The sequence below is a fragment of the Sturnus vulgaris genome, chromosome 4, assembly GCF_052056855.1.
Source record: "Sturnus vulgaris isolate bStuVul1 chromosome 4, bStuVul1.hap1, whole genome shotgun sequence".
In the NCBI taxonomy this organism is placed as follows: Eukaryota; Metazoa; Chordata; class Aves; order Passeriformes; family Sturnidae; genus Sturnus; species Sturnus vulgaris.
In genome coordinates, this window is record NC_142246.1 from 43,214,263 (window position 1) to 43,231,554 (window position 17,292).

A 17,292-nucleotide genomic window follows, 5' to 3' on the forward strand; every position below is an offset into this window, starting at 1 on the left:
TGGACTATCGTGCATTGAATGAGGTGACTCCACCATTGAGCGCTGCCGTGCCGGACATGCTGGAACTGCAGTACGAGCTGGAGTCCAAGGCAGCAAAGTGGTACGTCACCACTGACATCGCCAATGCATTTTTCTCCATTCCTCTGGCAGCAGAGTGCAGGCCTCAGTTCACTTTCACCTGGAGGGGTGTGCAATACATGTGGAACCGACTGCCCCAGGGGTGGAAACACAGCCCCACCATCTGTCATGGGCTGATCCAGGCTACACTGGAGAAGGGTGGAGCTCCAGAACATCTGCAGTACATTGATGACATCATTGTGTGGGGGGATACGGCAATGGAAGTATTTCAGAAAGGAGAAAAGATCATTGAGATTCTGCTGGGAGCCGGCTTCGCCATTAAAAAGAGCAAAGTCAAAGGGCCTGCCCAAGAGATCCAGTTCCTGGGAGTAAAGTGGCAAGATGGACGGCGCCAGATCCCCAGTGAGGTCATCAATAAGATCACTGCAATGTCTCCACCAACCAGCAAGAAGGAAACACAAGCCTTCCTAGGTGCCATAGGCTTTTGGAGAATGCACATGCCTGAGTACAGCCAGATTGTGAGCCCTCTTTACCTGATCACCCGCAAGAAGAACGATTTCCACTGGGGCCCTGAGCAGCAGCAAGCCTTTGCCCAGATCAAGCAGGAGATTGCTCATGCAGTAGCCCTTGGCCCAGTCAGGACGGGACCAGATGTGAAGAACGTGCTCTACTCTGCAGCCGGGAACCATGGTCTCTCCTGGAGCCTTTGGCAGAAGGTGCCTGGTGAGACGCGAGGCCAACCACTGGGGTTCTGGAGCCGAAGCTACAGAGGGTCCGAGGCCAACTACACTCCAACGGAGAGGGAGATCTTGGCCGCCTATGAAGGGGTCCAAGCTGCCTCAGAGGTGGTTGGCACGGAAACACAACTCCTCCTGGCACCCCGACTGCCAGTGCTGGGGTGGATGTTTAAAGGAAAGGTTCCCTCAACCCACCATGCCACTGACGCCACATGGAGTAAATGGATTGCCCTCATCACACAACGTGCCCGTATTGGAAACCCGAATCGCCCTGGGATTTTGGAGATAATTACCAACTGGCCGGAAGGGGAAGACTTTGGTCTTGCCGACGAAGAGGAACAGGAACAGGTGACCCGGGCCGAAGAAGCCCCACCGTATAACCAACTGCCAGCAGAGGAAACACGCTATGCTCTTTTCACTGATGGTTCCTGCCGCATCGTGGGAATGAACCGGAAGTGGAAAGCAGCCGTATGGAGCCCCACACGACAGGTCGCACAAGCTACCGAAGGAGAAGGTGGATCGAGTCAACTTGCTGAACTCAAAGCTGTTCAGCTGGCCCTGGACATTGCTGAAAGAGAGAAGTGGCCGAAACTCTACCTTTACACTGATTCATGGATGGTAGCCAATGCTCTGTGGGGATGGCTGGAAAGGTGGAAAAAGGCTAACTGGCAACGTAGGGGAAAACCAATCTGGGCTGCCAATGAATGGAAAGACATTGCCACCCGGGTAGAGAAGCTGCCTGTGAAAGTCCGTCATGTAGATGCCCATGTCCCGAAGAGTCTGGCTAATGAGGAACAGCGACACAATGAGCAGGTAGATCAGGCTGCACAGATAGAGGTCTGGAAGATAGATTTAGACTGGCAGCACAAGGGAGAGTTGTTCCTGGCTCGATGGGCCCATGATGCCTCAGGTCATCAGGGCAGAGATGCCACATATAAGTGGGCACGAGACCGAGGGGTGGATCTAACCATGGACAGTATTTCTCAAGTTATCCATGACTGTGAGACATGCGCTGCCATCAAGCAAGCCAAGCGGGTGAAGCCCCTCTGGTATGGGGGGCGATGGTCCAAATATAAGTATGGAGAGGCCTGGCAGATTGATTACATCACACTGCCTCAAACCCGCCAGGGCAAGCACTATGTACTGACCATGGTGGAAGCCACCACTGGATGGTTGGAGACCTACCCTGTGCCTCATGCCACTGCTCGGAACACCATCCTGGGCCTGGAAAAACAAGTTCTTTGGAGGCATGGTACCCCTGAGAGAATTGAGTCAGACAATGGCACTCATTTCAAGAACAGCCTTATAAACACCTGGGCCAGAGAACACGGCATTGAGTGGGTGTACCATATCCCCTACCATGCACCAGCTGCAGGGAAAGTTGAACGGTGCAATGGCCTGCTTAAAACCACCTTGAAGGCACTGGGTGGGGGAACTTTCAAGAACTGGGAGATTAATCTACCAAAGGCCTCCTGGTTAGTGAACACCCGAGGTTCCACTAACCGAGCAGGCCCTGCCCAATCTGAGCCCTTGGGAATATCAAATGGAGATAAGGTTCCAGTGGTACACATGAGAGGTATGCTAGGAAAAACTGTTTGGGTGAATCCTGCCGCAAGCAAAGACAATCCCATCCGTGGAGTTGTATTCGCTCAGGGACCAGGTTGCACCTGGTGGGTGATGCAAAAGAATGGAGAGACCAGATGCATACCCCAAGGAGACCTTGTTTTAGGGTGAAATACCTATAGTACTGTGCCTATGTCTCTAACTGCATGTATGTATATATAATGTAACAGTTTAATTTGATATAGCATATTAGTATGGGAGAAATTCAGGGGTGGATAATGTTGGAGGTTGAATTATGCCCTTTTCTTTCAGTGGAATTTTCTCCCATTGTTATGCTAAGTAATTGTGGCTACACCTTAAAACGACAGATAATGTTCTCTCGTAGGGGGGTGGGTGGAGGGGGAGGGGGGGGGAACCGGAAAAGGAAAGGTGGGACGGGGGACGGGAGGGGGGGGGTCTGGAGCTGGGCTCTCTCTCTCGCTTGGCTCGTGGAGTGGGAAGACAACCTGGGCTCTGCTCTGGCATCTCCCCTGCCATCCCAGCACTGAGATCCACGCTCCCTGCCTTTGGACATCGCTCTGCTGCTCTCCCATCTCACCCTACTACCTCCGGACACTCTGCTGAGCACCACGACCGACACCGTGAGGGGGGAGTAACTTTCCCCATCCCCTCTCACCCCTGGGCCGCGGCCGCCATCACCCAGCCCTCTTCGACTGCGCGGGACCTGCCCTGCCCCCACAGCACCGGTAACAGCACAGGGAGACGGCCTGCGGCCAGAAGGGACTGGAGCGGAGCTAGACTGTTTCTGTTGCCAATTTTTATAGCTGTTGTTGTTTTTCTGCTTTGTTAGATACCAGTAAAGAACTGTTATTCTTATCCCCATATCTCCTGCCTGAAGGTGTCTGAATTGGACCTAAAATAATTAAAAGGGAGGGGGGTTGCACTCTGCATCGCAGAAAAGGGGCTCTTGCCTTTCCTTAGACCATACCTGTCTTTCAAACCAAGACAGCAGGTTACAGATATACATAAAATGCAATTAATTTCAAGAAAAAAAATCGCAAGACTCATTTATGGTACTCATAGAAAGATATGTTCAGGCTGGTCTTTTCCATAGGCCAGCCTCCATTGCAACTGTATTTTATGTGGCATTTGACTGAAGCACACTTTCCACAAAAGCTATTCAGTCTTGAAGCCACCTGATGCTGTAGAGACGCTGCTTTTCTCCACAGCAAGCTTAAGCCAAGGCTGCCTCTTGTGTCTCATTTTGACACTGATAGATGATTCTGCAGCAAGACATTACAACACATGCAGAGTTCAAGGCTTGTTTGCAGAGTCTCTCTGTGACTGATCTATGAGCAATCACAAGTTTTCCTCAAGAGAAGCTCCCCACTCTACCACAGATCACTGGACTCTGCCTTGGCATCCAGTGCTCTGGCTGAAAGGCATCCTGAGGCCGAGCTGTAAAAACAAGTCAACAATAAAAAGCGAAAGGTGAGAAGCTCGATATCCAGCAGCATCCTGCATCACACAGCCTCCCAGACCTGCTGCAGAGAGCACTCCAGCAAAGTTATTCTGTTTTCATAAAAATCAGGTGCAATTCAAGAAGCTTGAGCCAGAAGGTTAAGATAGAAGCCACATGCCAAGGAATTCTGGAGCACAAAAGTCACAGATGTTTATCTCTGAAGCAAAAAGTAATGATTTAAACTCAAAAGGCAGAAATGAGTGGAAGAAGGAAACTGAAGGAGTACAAACCTTGAGAACACTTGGTAGAGGTGAACGAGATAAGAATCCTGATTCCCTAGAGGCAAACAGGGTTCAAGCAAAAACAGAATTTTACTGAGCAGAGACTGCCTAAATAGATAATTATTTTCCTCCTTTTCACTGACAGAAAGATTGTTCCAGTGACAGTTACCATGGAAACAAATTTTGAGAATAACAAGAAAGCATTTATGGTACAGAGATTATTTTAAAGGATGGTGAACCATCAGCATCCCATTCCCCTAACTGAACTGATAACCTGACCAGATGACCCAAGGAACTAAAACAACACAGTTTAAAGTGGCATGGAATGGCAGTGCTAAATGGTACAGCCACAGTTTCCTATTGCTGTCCTTTTATGACCTTCAAAGCTGTGGATATGGCCATCAAAAGCTTCTCCCAGGACACAGCTTTAGCCAGGCTGACTGGCACCCCATCTCTCAGCATGTGAAAGCCACAGACAGGTGAGCACCTCTGCTCAATTTACTTAATTCAAGCTGCCATTTTCTTGTGTGTCATTCAGTTCTACTATGAAAGAGGTATTTTTTTCCCCTGGCAGACTGAAAATTCACTTGTCAAATGCAAGGGCACACGGGACTGGCCCAATCTAAGAGGGCAACACTCCTGGTGCCTTTTCAAAATATTTACACAGATTTTGCTTTTTTCTGTGGCTGCTGCACAGATAGGCAAACTGAGAAATGCCTGCTACCCAAGGTAGTGGAGGGAGGAGGGACCCCTAGGGTGTTACTCAACACCTTATTAAAATGTTGACTTCAGAGTAGAAGTCACAACGCCTTTTTTCTCCACTCATCTTCAGTCTTTGGTCTGCATTTACTTTATATTTAACTTTTATTGCTTCTCCTTGCATTATGAAGGCTGAGGGATGGGAGGCTGGCCACAGACTTGAAAAGAGAAATAAACAAATCTGAGGAATAAGATTTTACTGGCACTCCCACAAGTATTTCTCATTCAAGGCTATCAAGAGCTTTCCAGCTTCCCAGATAGGAGGCTATTCTCTGCACACAGCAGCCAAGGAGCAGTACCTCTGCTCAGAGCCACCCACAGCCCTGGAGAACAACCTCGCTGCGCCGAGTCCTGGACCAGCCTCTAACGGCTCAAGCCCAAGATAAGATGACAGCTGTCAGGTGGAGCAAAGACGAGGCAAACCCCAGGCTTGATGAGGAAATACATTCACTTAATCAGATCTAGATTCTTTTTGAAGTACAAAGAAATCAAGCAAGCTGTAAAAACCTTATTGCAGAAATGTTTATTTTTCAAGAAGGCAGAACCTTCTGAGCAGAATCATTCTCCACTGGCTTCCTGGCAAAACTTCTTCAATATTGGTAAAAGCTAAGGCCACGCGTCCCACTATCACTGCTGTTGTTCGTACAAGACATTACAGAGCTCTGCAACTAGCACTGGCATGGTGTATGAAACTAAAGAATCTAAAATACATTACGTTGAAAAAAATTACGTGATAGACAGCTTGACATCAAAGGACTTGTTTCAGTAACCCCATAATACATGTGCAAGCCTAGCCCTCTTTTTTTAATTGTAAATTATTGTTTACACTATTGCATACTAGTTTGTGATGCAAAAACACCTGTATTAGAGTACAACTATTCACCACTCACTTGCGAAGATAAGCATTTGTTAGGGTAAATCTGTCAAAAATAAAGCTGTCTAGAAGAGCAGAGAGGAGAACTGCCATCAAAAGTGGATCTAAGCATAGATCTTACTTGTGCTTTTTAAGCAGTGAACCCCCCTCCCTCTGGCTGTATTTTAGGATAGAGACATGCTAGGCAATAACTGTAACAGTAAAAAGCCAAAAAAAACTATGGAAAAACTCACTGCTATTGTTTTTTCTATCTCCTCTCTATCAAAAGCTGGATGATACAGCTGGGGAATTGGTATAGAAAATTAAGCCAGGAATCAGTGCTTTACATTTATAGTTTTCTGATTTGGGAAGTTAAAATCAGAGGTTAGACAATGCCCACTCTGTCGGCTCAAGACTGACAAGGCAAAAGTATAAAAAGAACCAAAAAAATTGACATTAAATTCCTTTTTTTCATTTGTCCACGTTCTTATCCACTTATCAGTCAAATCTGCATAGCGGTAAAGGCCATTTAACAGAAAATTCTCCCAGTTCCAGTAACTAGCATAAGCATTGAAGAATAAGAATGAAAACACACAACCCCAAAATGCAGATTTTAGATCATGCCTACTTAAAAGAGTGAACACGTATGTCCTACCCAGACATGCATTGTTCTCCTACGTTTGTACAATCTTCTAATGATTCAAACAGTTTATGACAAGCAAAGGTCTCCTGGACTTTTTGTGTTGTTGGAAAAAAGGCAGCTTCAACAATGTGATACCCAATTTTGAACATAATATTTTAAATTTTGAAGTTTTGATTATGAATCTGTTTTCATTTTTACTACCTCCAACCTCACTTCTATAAACACCTTGAAATTACCAGAAAAAGTTGATGGATTACAAAGCTAGATTTGAAGCCGCTTAGATCAATGCTGTGTTTGAAAAAACAAAATATTCATTTGCTGAAGCTCTGGCTGGTAGTTACACCAAAAATAGAACACATTGTCCAGGCTTCCTGCCTTTCACTAGATGATACAGAGACTGTTGTTTTGGAGTACTTGGTATAGCTGCCTTCAATTTCTTACATATCCTCTTCAGACAGGTACATCATCAATAGCCACAGGAATAACAAACAGGTCTGCTGCAGAGCCTTGATGTTTAATCACTGATCTCAGGAGCTGACTGATTTTTAAAATCCTAGTGAAGATCATATTGCCTAGAATAGATTTCAGGGGGAAAAAAAAAAGCTCACAGAAGAATATAGTTTATTATGATGATTGATTAATGTCCATGCCAAAAAAAAAAAAAAAAAAAAAAATCAGAAAGCATTCCTACAAGTGGGACTATGTCTTTGACCACGTACAGCATAACAAGGAAGAAAAAAATCTGATTCAATAGATAATTAATTTTTCTGAGAAACTGAAAACAAAGTATGAAAATTTGACTTTTAATTTCCTTGAAAAAATCCTCCCAAATGCTAGGATCAGCCAGAGGCATTATTTTGCATGGCTACTAATGATAATGTAAGAAAGCATGTGATTGAAATTTTTTACTCTACTTTTTTTCAGGAAGAGAGAAAACATGATCATTTTTCCCACTGTAGACTGCAAAAATGGGAATTTTTTTTTTTTGCATCCCAACATAAAAATCCCATCTCCAGAATGCCAGTGAGGTACAGCCTGAAAGAAGGTGACATGACCAAAGGTGTCCAGGTAAAGAATGGGATCCCTGTAAGACATGGCTTACAGTATGCAGATGGTAACTCAGGTCCTTTTTAATTCAAATACAACTTCTTTCATCACTGCCTTTCTCTAGAAGTTGTAATTTGAAGAGCTTTTCCTTTTGAGCCTCGGCAGCAGCACAGCTGAATTTCATCATCTCACCTGAAACAAGGTTTCCCTTGGACAGGTTATAGTATTTAGCACTGGGGTTACCAGACCAGTAAGGTTTTCTTGAAACAAAAGGATGGAGTAGATTTTAAAATTAAGTTTTTCATACGGAAAGGCTCATCCTTTCTCAAAATAACTTGGGTTTTCATCAAATACGAGAAACGGAAAATTGCTCGGCAGGTTTTGCTTAAAAACTGTTCTTTTTAAGTACTTCAGCAGGAACTTTTTTTTGTAAGGAAAATTTTTCCAACTACGTTAGGTACAACCACCACATAGCAATAAAACTGTTCATTCATTTGTGAGGTGTAATAGAAGAGTCTGAAGTGACACTGACAAGTTCAGTGGTGCTTGTAGTGGTGTTCACAGATCTCTTTTGCTCCCTGGTCTTCTTGACATGCAATCTACTGTGCATACAGTTTAAAGAGACAAGTCTAACACAGAGATAGATGCTTCTCTTCTTGTATGCCTGTGCACTGAAAGGTGTGTGTGCTTACAGCAGTGTCAGCAGGAGAAGAAGTAAGACAAACAACCATTTATACAGACTGGAGTGCTTCACTTGTTCAGCCTATGTGGTTGCTACAAAAAGATCTAAAAGGGGTGGGGTGGAAAAAGCAAATGGAATAAGGAGAAAAAGAAGCTGAAGAGAAAGGCTATCCTTGCTGTGAAGACAGACTCCTTATGCACATGAATATTTACAGAGGAACTGTGTCTAGATGGCAGTTAACTGCTGCCCTCATGGAAGAATGTGACACCGGGGATTAGTCGAGGACTTCACTTGTTGAAGTCATCTGTTCCTTCCAACTGAAAGGATGCACACACAATCCCATCTCAGCCCCAGCAATGCTGCCAGACCCTCATATAATATTCCATTACCATCTTTGACATCTTTCCTTCTTCCTCCCATCCTCAGCATGCTCTACCCTTTCTCAGGTCCCAAAAGTGGTAGGTGGGAAAGGGTGAGCCTGTATTTATCAGGCAGGCAGCCGAACAGAACAGATGAATTTTGAGCTTATACCAGGGCCCCTTGGAGCAAATTTAGCTGAAATCACTGGGTAATTTAAGAACAGTGGGAGGGAAAAGGAGAAGATAAATGACAGAAAAATATGATAATACAAACCTCACCTCTAAAAGAAGCAAGGTGAAGATAAGCACCAACCAGATCACCTGACTGGTGGAAATATGCCTGAGTGACAGAGGGACTCTCTAAGGAGCTGTTGCATTGAAGTTCTTAGTCCCCATCACAAACTGGGTTTCTTTTCCCTTCATTCTCCCAAGAAGTTTTGGTTCCACCTCTGTCACATTATTACAGCATCACTGTGCCAATTGCATCAGAGCTTGTATTTTCCCTTTTAAAACACCCCCAAACAGCAAAGACATTTTACATGATGCATTAATGAAAGGCTTAGTCCGTGACTTGTGTCAAAACCTAAACCTTTGTGACGGTCAACATTTAACACTCTGCAAGTACCATAAAAGGAGTCCTAGAGTTGGTACTTGGTGTTGTGCAGAGCATGCAGATGGCAGGTTAAAAGACAAGGAAGAATGGGACATTTCTGGGCAGATATTTAAAGAAAACTGCTGCTTTTAAGTGAGGTTTCCTAGTAGATCAGGTAGACAAGTATTTTCTCCTGCATCTATATTGCTTCACAGTGGCCAATCAACATCCCAAAGAGTAGGCCTATCCAACACCTCAGCCTAGTACGGTCAAGATAAACTCACGAAATTTTGAAAAGCTGAACCTGATACTGTTCCTGGTACTGTTCAGAGCTACAGACTCTGCTAAAAACAGCTTCGATTTTCACTCATTGCACTAGTAACTGCTTTAATTATAAAACTGAATTGTAGTAAGGGCTTGACCTCCTGACTTAGCTATAATAGCTGAAAATATTTACCTTACATGGGCAAAAAACCTATAGGGCACAAGAAAGAAAGAAGAGGAATATATATACAATAAATATATATACATAAAATAGCTGTGACATAACCACAAGAATAATAGTAGAAGTAAGCACTTAAACGCCATTGTTTTTTCTGTTAGATTCTTTAGAAATATTTCAGATTGTATCTCATGAAAACTCTGAAAATACAAATTGGGACAAAAAAATCGGCTTGAGTATTTTCATTTTTGCTATAGGCTAATAGCAAAAAATCTCTCAGAAAGAAATAATTTTAACTGTTACTGACTTTAACTCAGCAGAAGACAAAAGTCCCAGCTTCTCCTAAAAACTAAACACACATCTCAAACCACACAATCCTACAAGGTTTTGTATTGTGGGATTTAGCAGTCTGCTGCATATCTTAAGAAGAAAAGCTTCCAAAAGTGAACAGATGCAGCAGGCTCCAAGTATCTTGGAATACACAAGATACACGAATTGTCTCTTTTCCTCTCAGAAAGGATCTGGCTTTGTTGTTCCTGTTGAAATTCACCTATGCTAAAAATCCAGAATCACAAAAGCGTAGCGCAAAATAAACCTATTCCACTAGAGGAGTAAGAATCAGTTTCTGGTAACACATCACCTCTTCCGTTATTGTCTTTAGCTGTGAAATTTCTGTTCTAACTGTTCTAAAACTGTGTCCTTACAGAAGCAGACATATACTCCCTCCAGGTTTGCTAACCAACACCAGGAGACAGAACAGAGAATAAAGTACAATGGTATGTCTACGTCTGTTCTGTACCTGTTAAACAAACCAAAAACTCTAGAGAAAATTACACTGCTAGAAATTCCCTGCAATTAAACTACCTAAGTTTTGTGTCCAAAGCATAATGGCTGTGTTTGACATTTTTAAAGCCAGCTCACTGTGGCTGACTGTAGTATCTGTGGGCAAATCTACCTCAAGCACAGTGATTTAGATGGTATTTATTATATTTGAAGGCTTTATTACAGTTCACAATGCTTTTACCCTACAGAGAGGAAGCTACAATATTGCACCTAAACTTACGTAGCCAGTCATCTTTGTTTCCCTCTCGAATTTGGAAAAGTAGCCAAAGCAGTAAAGTCAGTAAGAAACCCTCATCCCCAAAGGTACCAGAGGAAGTCTTGGTGCATGAGCTGCTACGGACCATAAATTACCTGAGACTCCCTGACAAGTAGACAGTCAGGCACATGAAAGTGATTCTAACAGGCAAAAATAAAAATCAGTAAGTTAACATGCTCAATGTCTTTTTCATACAAACAAGCCTTTTGATTTGTTATCACCATCTTTACTTTATGGCAGTTTTGTGCTCTTGAACACAGATGTGCCAAGGAGCTTCTCTCACCTCTTAGTGGCACAGAATAGTCACAGAAAATCCAAATATTTAGCAAAACAAGAAAAAATACTCACTTGAGAGAGATCTAGTACAAAGAACAAAAAAGTTTGCCTCTTTACTGTTTCACAGCACAAAATCCAAGAGCAATCCAACCACCCAAGCTACAGGTACATAAGTAGTTTGGGTTGGTACCAGCACGGAGCTTTGCTGCACAGCACCCCCTTCCTGGGGCAAAAGTCAAGCCTGGTCAGGAACACGCCAATACTGCACTCAGCTCAGTGCCACCTATATCTCTTATGCCTTTACCAATCAGCAGCTGTACTCAATGTTCAATACTGGACATATTAGGAATAAAGTCCTTCTAAACAGATAAAAGGAAACGTCTCCATCACATCCATTTTAAGCATAATGACATTTTCCTATGTCCCAGGCATCCCATACATTTTTCTTCAGCAACAGATAGCTTGCTATGCTATCTTTATGAGAGGAAAATCTTCCATCGACTATCTTCTCAGTAACTTTGCTTCATGTCTTCACAGACATGAGATGACAAAAGCCAGGGGCATACCTGAAATCCTTGGATTTTAACATGCACTGAACTGCTAGGAAATTTTTAACTGGAAAGGTCACAAGAGACAGATTTCTGGGCACACCTCCAGCTAAATGCCACCTTTTCAGCAATGCTCTCACATCTAATGTTATATAAAAGGCAAACAGACGCTTTTCAGTGATAGCTTGCAGCAGGCCCACCTGCATCCTAAAGGTAAAGCTTAAATACCCCAGAGTTCTACAGCAGAAATGCCATCTTGCAATCAACAGCTGTGGAAGATCAACACCAGTCTCCACTGTCCTCCTCTCTTGCTGTAGCCATGCACTGATCAGAACTAGAAACCAGAAGCTGATACAATGTGAGGTGCTTCAGAAATTTCACCAAAGAAGAATGAGGCACTCATAATCTGTTATTATTTTGGCTGGCTGTGCTTTTAACCTGAAATTGAAAAATGTGCATAAACCCAAAAATGCTCAGTTTTTAACAGTAAATTGAATTCAGTGTCTCACATCCCAGATAAACATCCTAAATCTTGATGCACAGTTGTGTGAAGGGATGGGTACTCTTTGCTCCCCTTCTATGCAAGACACACTCTTGACTAGATCAGCTTTCTCAGTGTCAATCCAATATATTTTCTGGAACAGATTTCACTCTGTTGAACTAGTATTTTCCAACAACAAATATAATTTTTTCACTAAAATTACAAGCAGTTCTAGCAACACAAAAAATTACCTAAAACCAGACCTCAGCCTTTCTACTCACCTCCTTACTGTCTCACTGTTTTCTATTAATGGATTATGCCTGTTTTCTATGTCATTGGTGAGATGAGGGAAAAATTAATCCTATTCCATATTGTTCCCTGCTATTCCCACTCCAAAGCCTTCAACATGCTTGAACATAAACCCCTGGAGCTTCTACCTCTTAGTATGTACTACTCCCAGTTAAACAAAGGAAGAGTTAAAACCAGTCTCAAAATTCTGTAATAATTTTTTGCTATAACCTCTGTCCATGCTGAGTCTGTCTCAGAAGAAACCAAGAGATTTACTATCTACAGAGTACAAGAAAAAAAAAAAACCTGCAATAAATATTTTTAGTATTTTATTAACATTAACAAAACCAGCACATTAAAGGGGGGGGGGGGGGGGTCACCTGTTTGGAGAGTATTCACATTTTAATGACAGCTATGAATATATAATGAACTATGTACAACTGTGTCAGCCATCAACTGAACACTAATCAATGTAATCCAAATCTTCTGGGATTCCAAAACATTTATCTATTCTGCTCTCTTCAAATCCAAATTTACGCTTGGCCCAGGACTTTACTGAAAAGATGTTATCTGTAAACAGAATGAAGAACATTGATTTTTGGAAATGTATTTAGGAAAGCATGAATTACAGTCTCAACTACAACAAAATCCTTCAATTTGCACTATCTCTCATATGTATGAAAAAGGTACATAATGGGAAACATCATTATTAAGTAGATTTAGAACAGAAAACACAAAGCTTTTGTTAATAACCTCCAAAAAGGAAGAAACAATTTACTTAGCACTGAACAAAAATTTGTTATCTTTATCTTTTCTTGCTCCTCTTTTACAGAGACTGAAGCTACAATTACAGTGTAAGCCTGCTATAGTGATGAGGTAAGTGCATAGTAAGTATTTTACACATCCTTCTTCAACTACACACCTAATATGTGACTCTCTCCAGCTACAAAAATTTGATTTAAATTACTGTAAGGTCCGTTCTAGTCCTGCACATTTGTTCAGACATTGTGTATTTTTTGAAAGTTAAAAAAAGGACATTCAAGAAGCTTTATTTTAGTCAGCACTTCTCTTTTAGCATCACATTATTTTAACACATACATTTTGTTCTATTTAACAACATTTTTCACTGTAGCATTTACTGAAACTTATTACAACATTTTTAGCACCCATAAATTGCAGCATTCCTTAAGAGAGGAAGTGTTCCCTGTCTCTGCACAGCTTAGAGATACTTTTCTTTATTTTAACCATCACACATTCGGTTATAAATCTGTCTCTTCAAAAGAAAAATATGCTGCAGCATATAACCAAATTGTCTAATTAAATAGCAAAGTATTTCCTACAGGCTGAGGCACAGTTCCTTTGCCTCACTTGAGGGCATGAGAACAGCCTGTCATCAACAGCAGAAAGCCCTGACAACGCCCAGAAGTTATTTTTAAATACATTATTTTATTTCCCCATACACAGTAAACAACCCAGATATAAAATAATAGTTCAAAGAATAAGACAATTATATCCTGCTGCACTTGGCACAACCAATGATAGTCAGAAGTCCATCAGTAGGAGATCTATTCTAGACAAAAAATTATTTATAATATTCTAAATCATTTTAAAGCCATAAGGACATATAAATTGCTTGCTTTGCAAAATGGGAATGAATACAGCAAAGCTAAGCAACAACAGAAAATTGAGCTAAACTTCCATATGAATGTCATAACAGTAACATTCCTTAAAAACTGTGCATCATTTTATCTGTCAAAACTGATCAATTAGTTTGAGAAACACCTACTTTGTATCAGCATTCATCACATGGTAGCAACAATAAGATTACACAAAACATTCTACTCTTTAGAAAGAAATGAGTATTCAGACTAGAATTAAACTTTCTGAATACCTGGGCATCACCATTTCCAGTCTCTATTGCTTTCTTTATTTTAAGAGATGTTAACTCATCCAAGGAAATAAGTTGCAGGATTTAACACAGTGTACAAGACAGCATCAGAAGGACAAATCTATTACGGAATATGAAGTACATTCAGTAACTAAATTGAGATGTATTCTTTTTGTTGAATAAGTAAAATACATTTCTCTATGTTTTTTTAAGTCAGGACTACTCTATGTCAAATCCTAATAAAATTTAAAGTTCTTAACACTGAGTAGGTCTTTTACTGAAATTGCTCTAGAGTGAAGCTGCATCACTGCCATACACACCAGTCCATCTGTTGGCTGCCTCCTTGGCCACTTGGTTTGTTTGGCCTGAAACAGAGAAAAGCATCACCAACAATAAAAGCATACATCACAGTAAAATCATCACACTTTCAAGGCACAGACTGAATTTTTATTGATGTCATTTTTACAGAACCACACAATGAAAGGAAGTTGTTCTACTGCTTACAAACATTTGTTTTACACTTCTAAGGTTCTAGCAAGCACAAAGCTAGGTTAAAGAAAAAGAGTAGCAAAGAGCATAAAGGATACCACGTGAACAACTTTAAGTTTTTAACGTGTATTTTAAAATAAAATAACCGCTAGATTGGCTAGGGACGTAACTGTCTTCACAAAGATTGGAACGCGATACATGGCCTGAAGATACCAGAGGCAGAGATGGAAAATATTTCGTAATCCTCTCTATAGGTAAGTAAACCATCACATGGGTATGCATGACTGTATATAGATAAGGAAAATGACAAGGGAGCAGTCTATCCTATCAATCCAGAAGACATCTGGAATGTCTCCATGGCTTTGAGAACCCCCTCAATGAAATGAAGATAAAATAATGATTCTGGCTATTAAACTTGGCTTATGTCCTTTAACAGCATTCCAGAACTAAACACATAATAGTAAATTACCATTACTACAAACAGGTTTTGTACAGTTTCCATGAGACAAAACAATCAAGGAGAATTCCTCTTAGATCACCTTGCTCCCATTAAAGTACTGAACCAAATCAAGCGGGTCAGGTTGTATTGTGGGAATTTATCAGAATAATTCTGGTCCTTACACCTACATGTAACTTGGTTATTCACAGTCAGTCTTGTTAGCACTTGCACAATAATACTCCTTTGAATGGCCAGCATGAAACTTGTCTCTGGGGTACTGACATATAAATACATTATCAGGTATCCATTGTTATACACATTAAACTTTAAGCAAAATTAAATTATGTTGAGAAATCTGCTAGCACAGAGGAAGGGAAGTACTCATTATTCCAACCTTACTACTACTGTAACTGATATGAAAAATGTTTACATTGGAGTAATATGCTATTTCAAAACCAGTACAGTTTCTAAAAATGGCCTACAATTAGAAAGTTTGAGCACAGTACAAAGAAAAGCAAAAAAATGAGAAAAAAACCGCAATGGGAGAGAAAATGGCATTTTTGCTTGCTTGCATACATCAAATTCAAGTTGTTCCTAGCCTGAGAGAGATATCCCTTACTTCCTTTGCTGAGCTCTTCTGCCATCTCCACTTGTTCAGTTCCACAACTGGCAGCACTGACAACATTCTTGCAGCTAATGGCATTTGGAACAGTACCTAACCTAACCCTACTTAAATCAAGTCTGCAGAGTAAGAGTTTCCACTTACCAAGACTTTAAACGTGTGACCTACAATACTTCCCTCAGCATTTTTCCAAAATTCTACCATAAAACTTGACAGTTGTATTTGACTCCAGGTAATGAAGTTTAAAATTAAGTAGGGGAAAGTGGGATGGCATTAAACTCCATGGATGCAGAGCAGTGAGGTGACACCATCCCGGTGGTAGGGGAGCCAACTTACTCCACAGTACCTGCAAGGTCTCAGCAGAAAGCTTAGCTTTGCTGGAAGCAGCTGACCAGCTCAACAGCAGCAGCATGTTGCACCGAATCCTGCAAACACTGCATATATGTGATCATGTGTTCTGAAAATGTGACTTCACATCTCTGTTAAAAAAAAGGCTGAGGTGATGACAGACATAGGCTGGACAACAAGTTAGAATGGCAGTCACTGCCTATAACCGAGTTGTGACTAGAAATTAAAACATGGTAGTTAGAGCAGGAAGCTATAATAGGGAATTCCATTATAACAGATATAGATAGATTGATAGATAGACATATAATCCCCAGTGTCTCATGGCTACAGGTGAAAATTTAGCTATCAGAAGGCAAGATTTAAGTCCCTTGGGATCAGTATTAAGTCTTGCCTAGAATTCTACTACATGATCTTGTGTGTCTGCTGCAACCAATACCATGCCTGGATGAGGAACAAGAGACAGTCTTTGACAGTTATGGACCTGCATCTCCTGAAGACACCAGCCACATCTGCCAGAGACCACTACTGTCAGCATCTTCCAGAGACCTCCAACTCCATCACAAGAACTGACAGAAATGAAGAAATCTGCACCTTCACTTGCTTTCTGGAACTCTTTTATAGCTGCTTGTTGTATTATACAGGCACGGAGGATGAGGGAAAGCAGGCGTAGTAAAGCAGACACCCCCCCCAGACACACCTACTTCACTTATGGGTGTAACTAATTCAAAGTCATGCTACTTCTGACTGCCTGCTCTCTACCTCCAGAGGATCACACAGCCAGGTTGGTTTTTAGGCTGCATTGAAAAAGAAAGCTCAAGATCTAAAGACAGCAATAGCATGGGAACTCAAAGATATGCATTCCAAAGCAGAATCATGACACCAACTGCGTGAAGCTGTAAAAATGAGAAACTCAGAGCACAAAGGGCAACTGGCTAATTGCCAAAACTATCACAACCATGCAGTTCCAAACTTGGCTGGAGTTCTTGTGATTCTCCTGCTCACCAGAGCTGCTCTAACTGAACTTGATTTTTGGCAGTTACTAAATAGTGCTCCAGTATTGAATCTGCACAAGACAATGAAAGGCTAAATATGCTGTAGAGGTGAGCAATAGAGGAGGCAACATTTTCCAGATGTTCTCATTATCATCAGGCTCTAGTTACAGTCTGTATCTATACATCTGCATACAGGGTGACAATATATATAATTGCTGTCTGGAAGCTGCAAAACAATCCATTTTTTCTGGACATTACATACTTTTTTCACCTATTTGTGTGACAATGCATCAACAGACTCCCACTCCCATGTCTTTAGGACAC

At 41.5% G+C, this 17,292-nt stretch overlaps 1 protein-coding gene across 2 annotated transcripts in view; it reads right to left on the bottom strand.

The window, feature by feature from the left end:
• Positions 1–12,506: 12,506 nt before the first annotated feature.
• The window catches only part of MND1 (meiotic nuclear divisions 1), a 35,965-nt gene continuing 31,179 nt past the window's right edge, over positions 12,507–17,292 (bottom strand). For both annotated transcript variants that reach the window (XM_088163690.1, XM_088163691.1), the window contains exons 7-8: positions 14,399–14,443; positions 12,507–12,760 (exon numbers count right to left, since the gene is read on the bottom strand). In XM_088163690.1, coding sequence (XP_088019816.1) covers positions 12,654–12,760; positions 14,399–14,443 — 152 coding nt within the window. In that variant the 3' untranslated portion in view covers positions 12,507–12,653. The remainder of the gene's footprint in view (positions 12,761–14,398; positions 14,444–17,292) is intronic.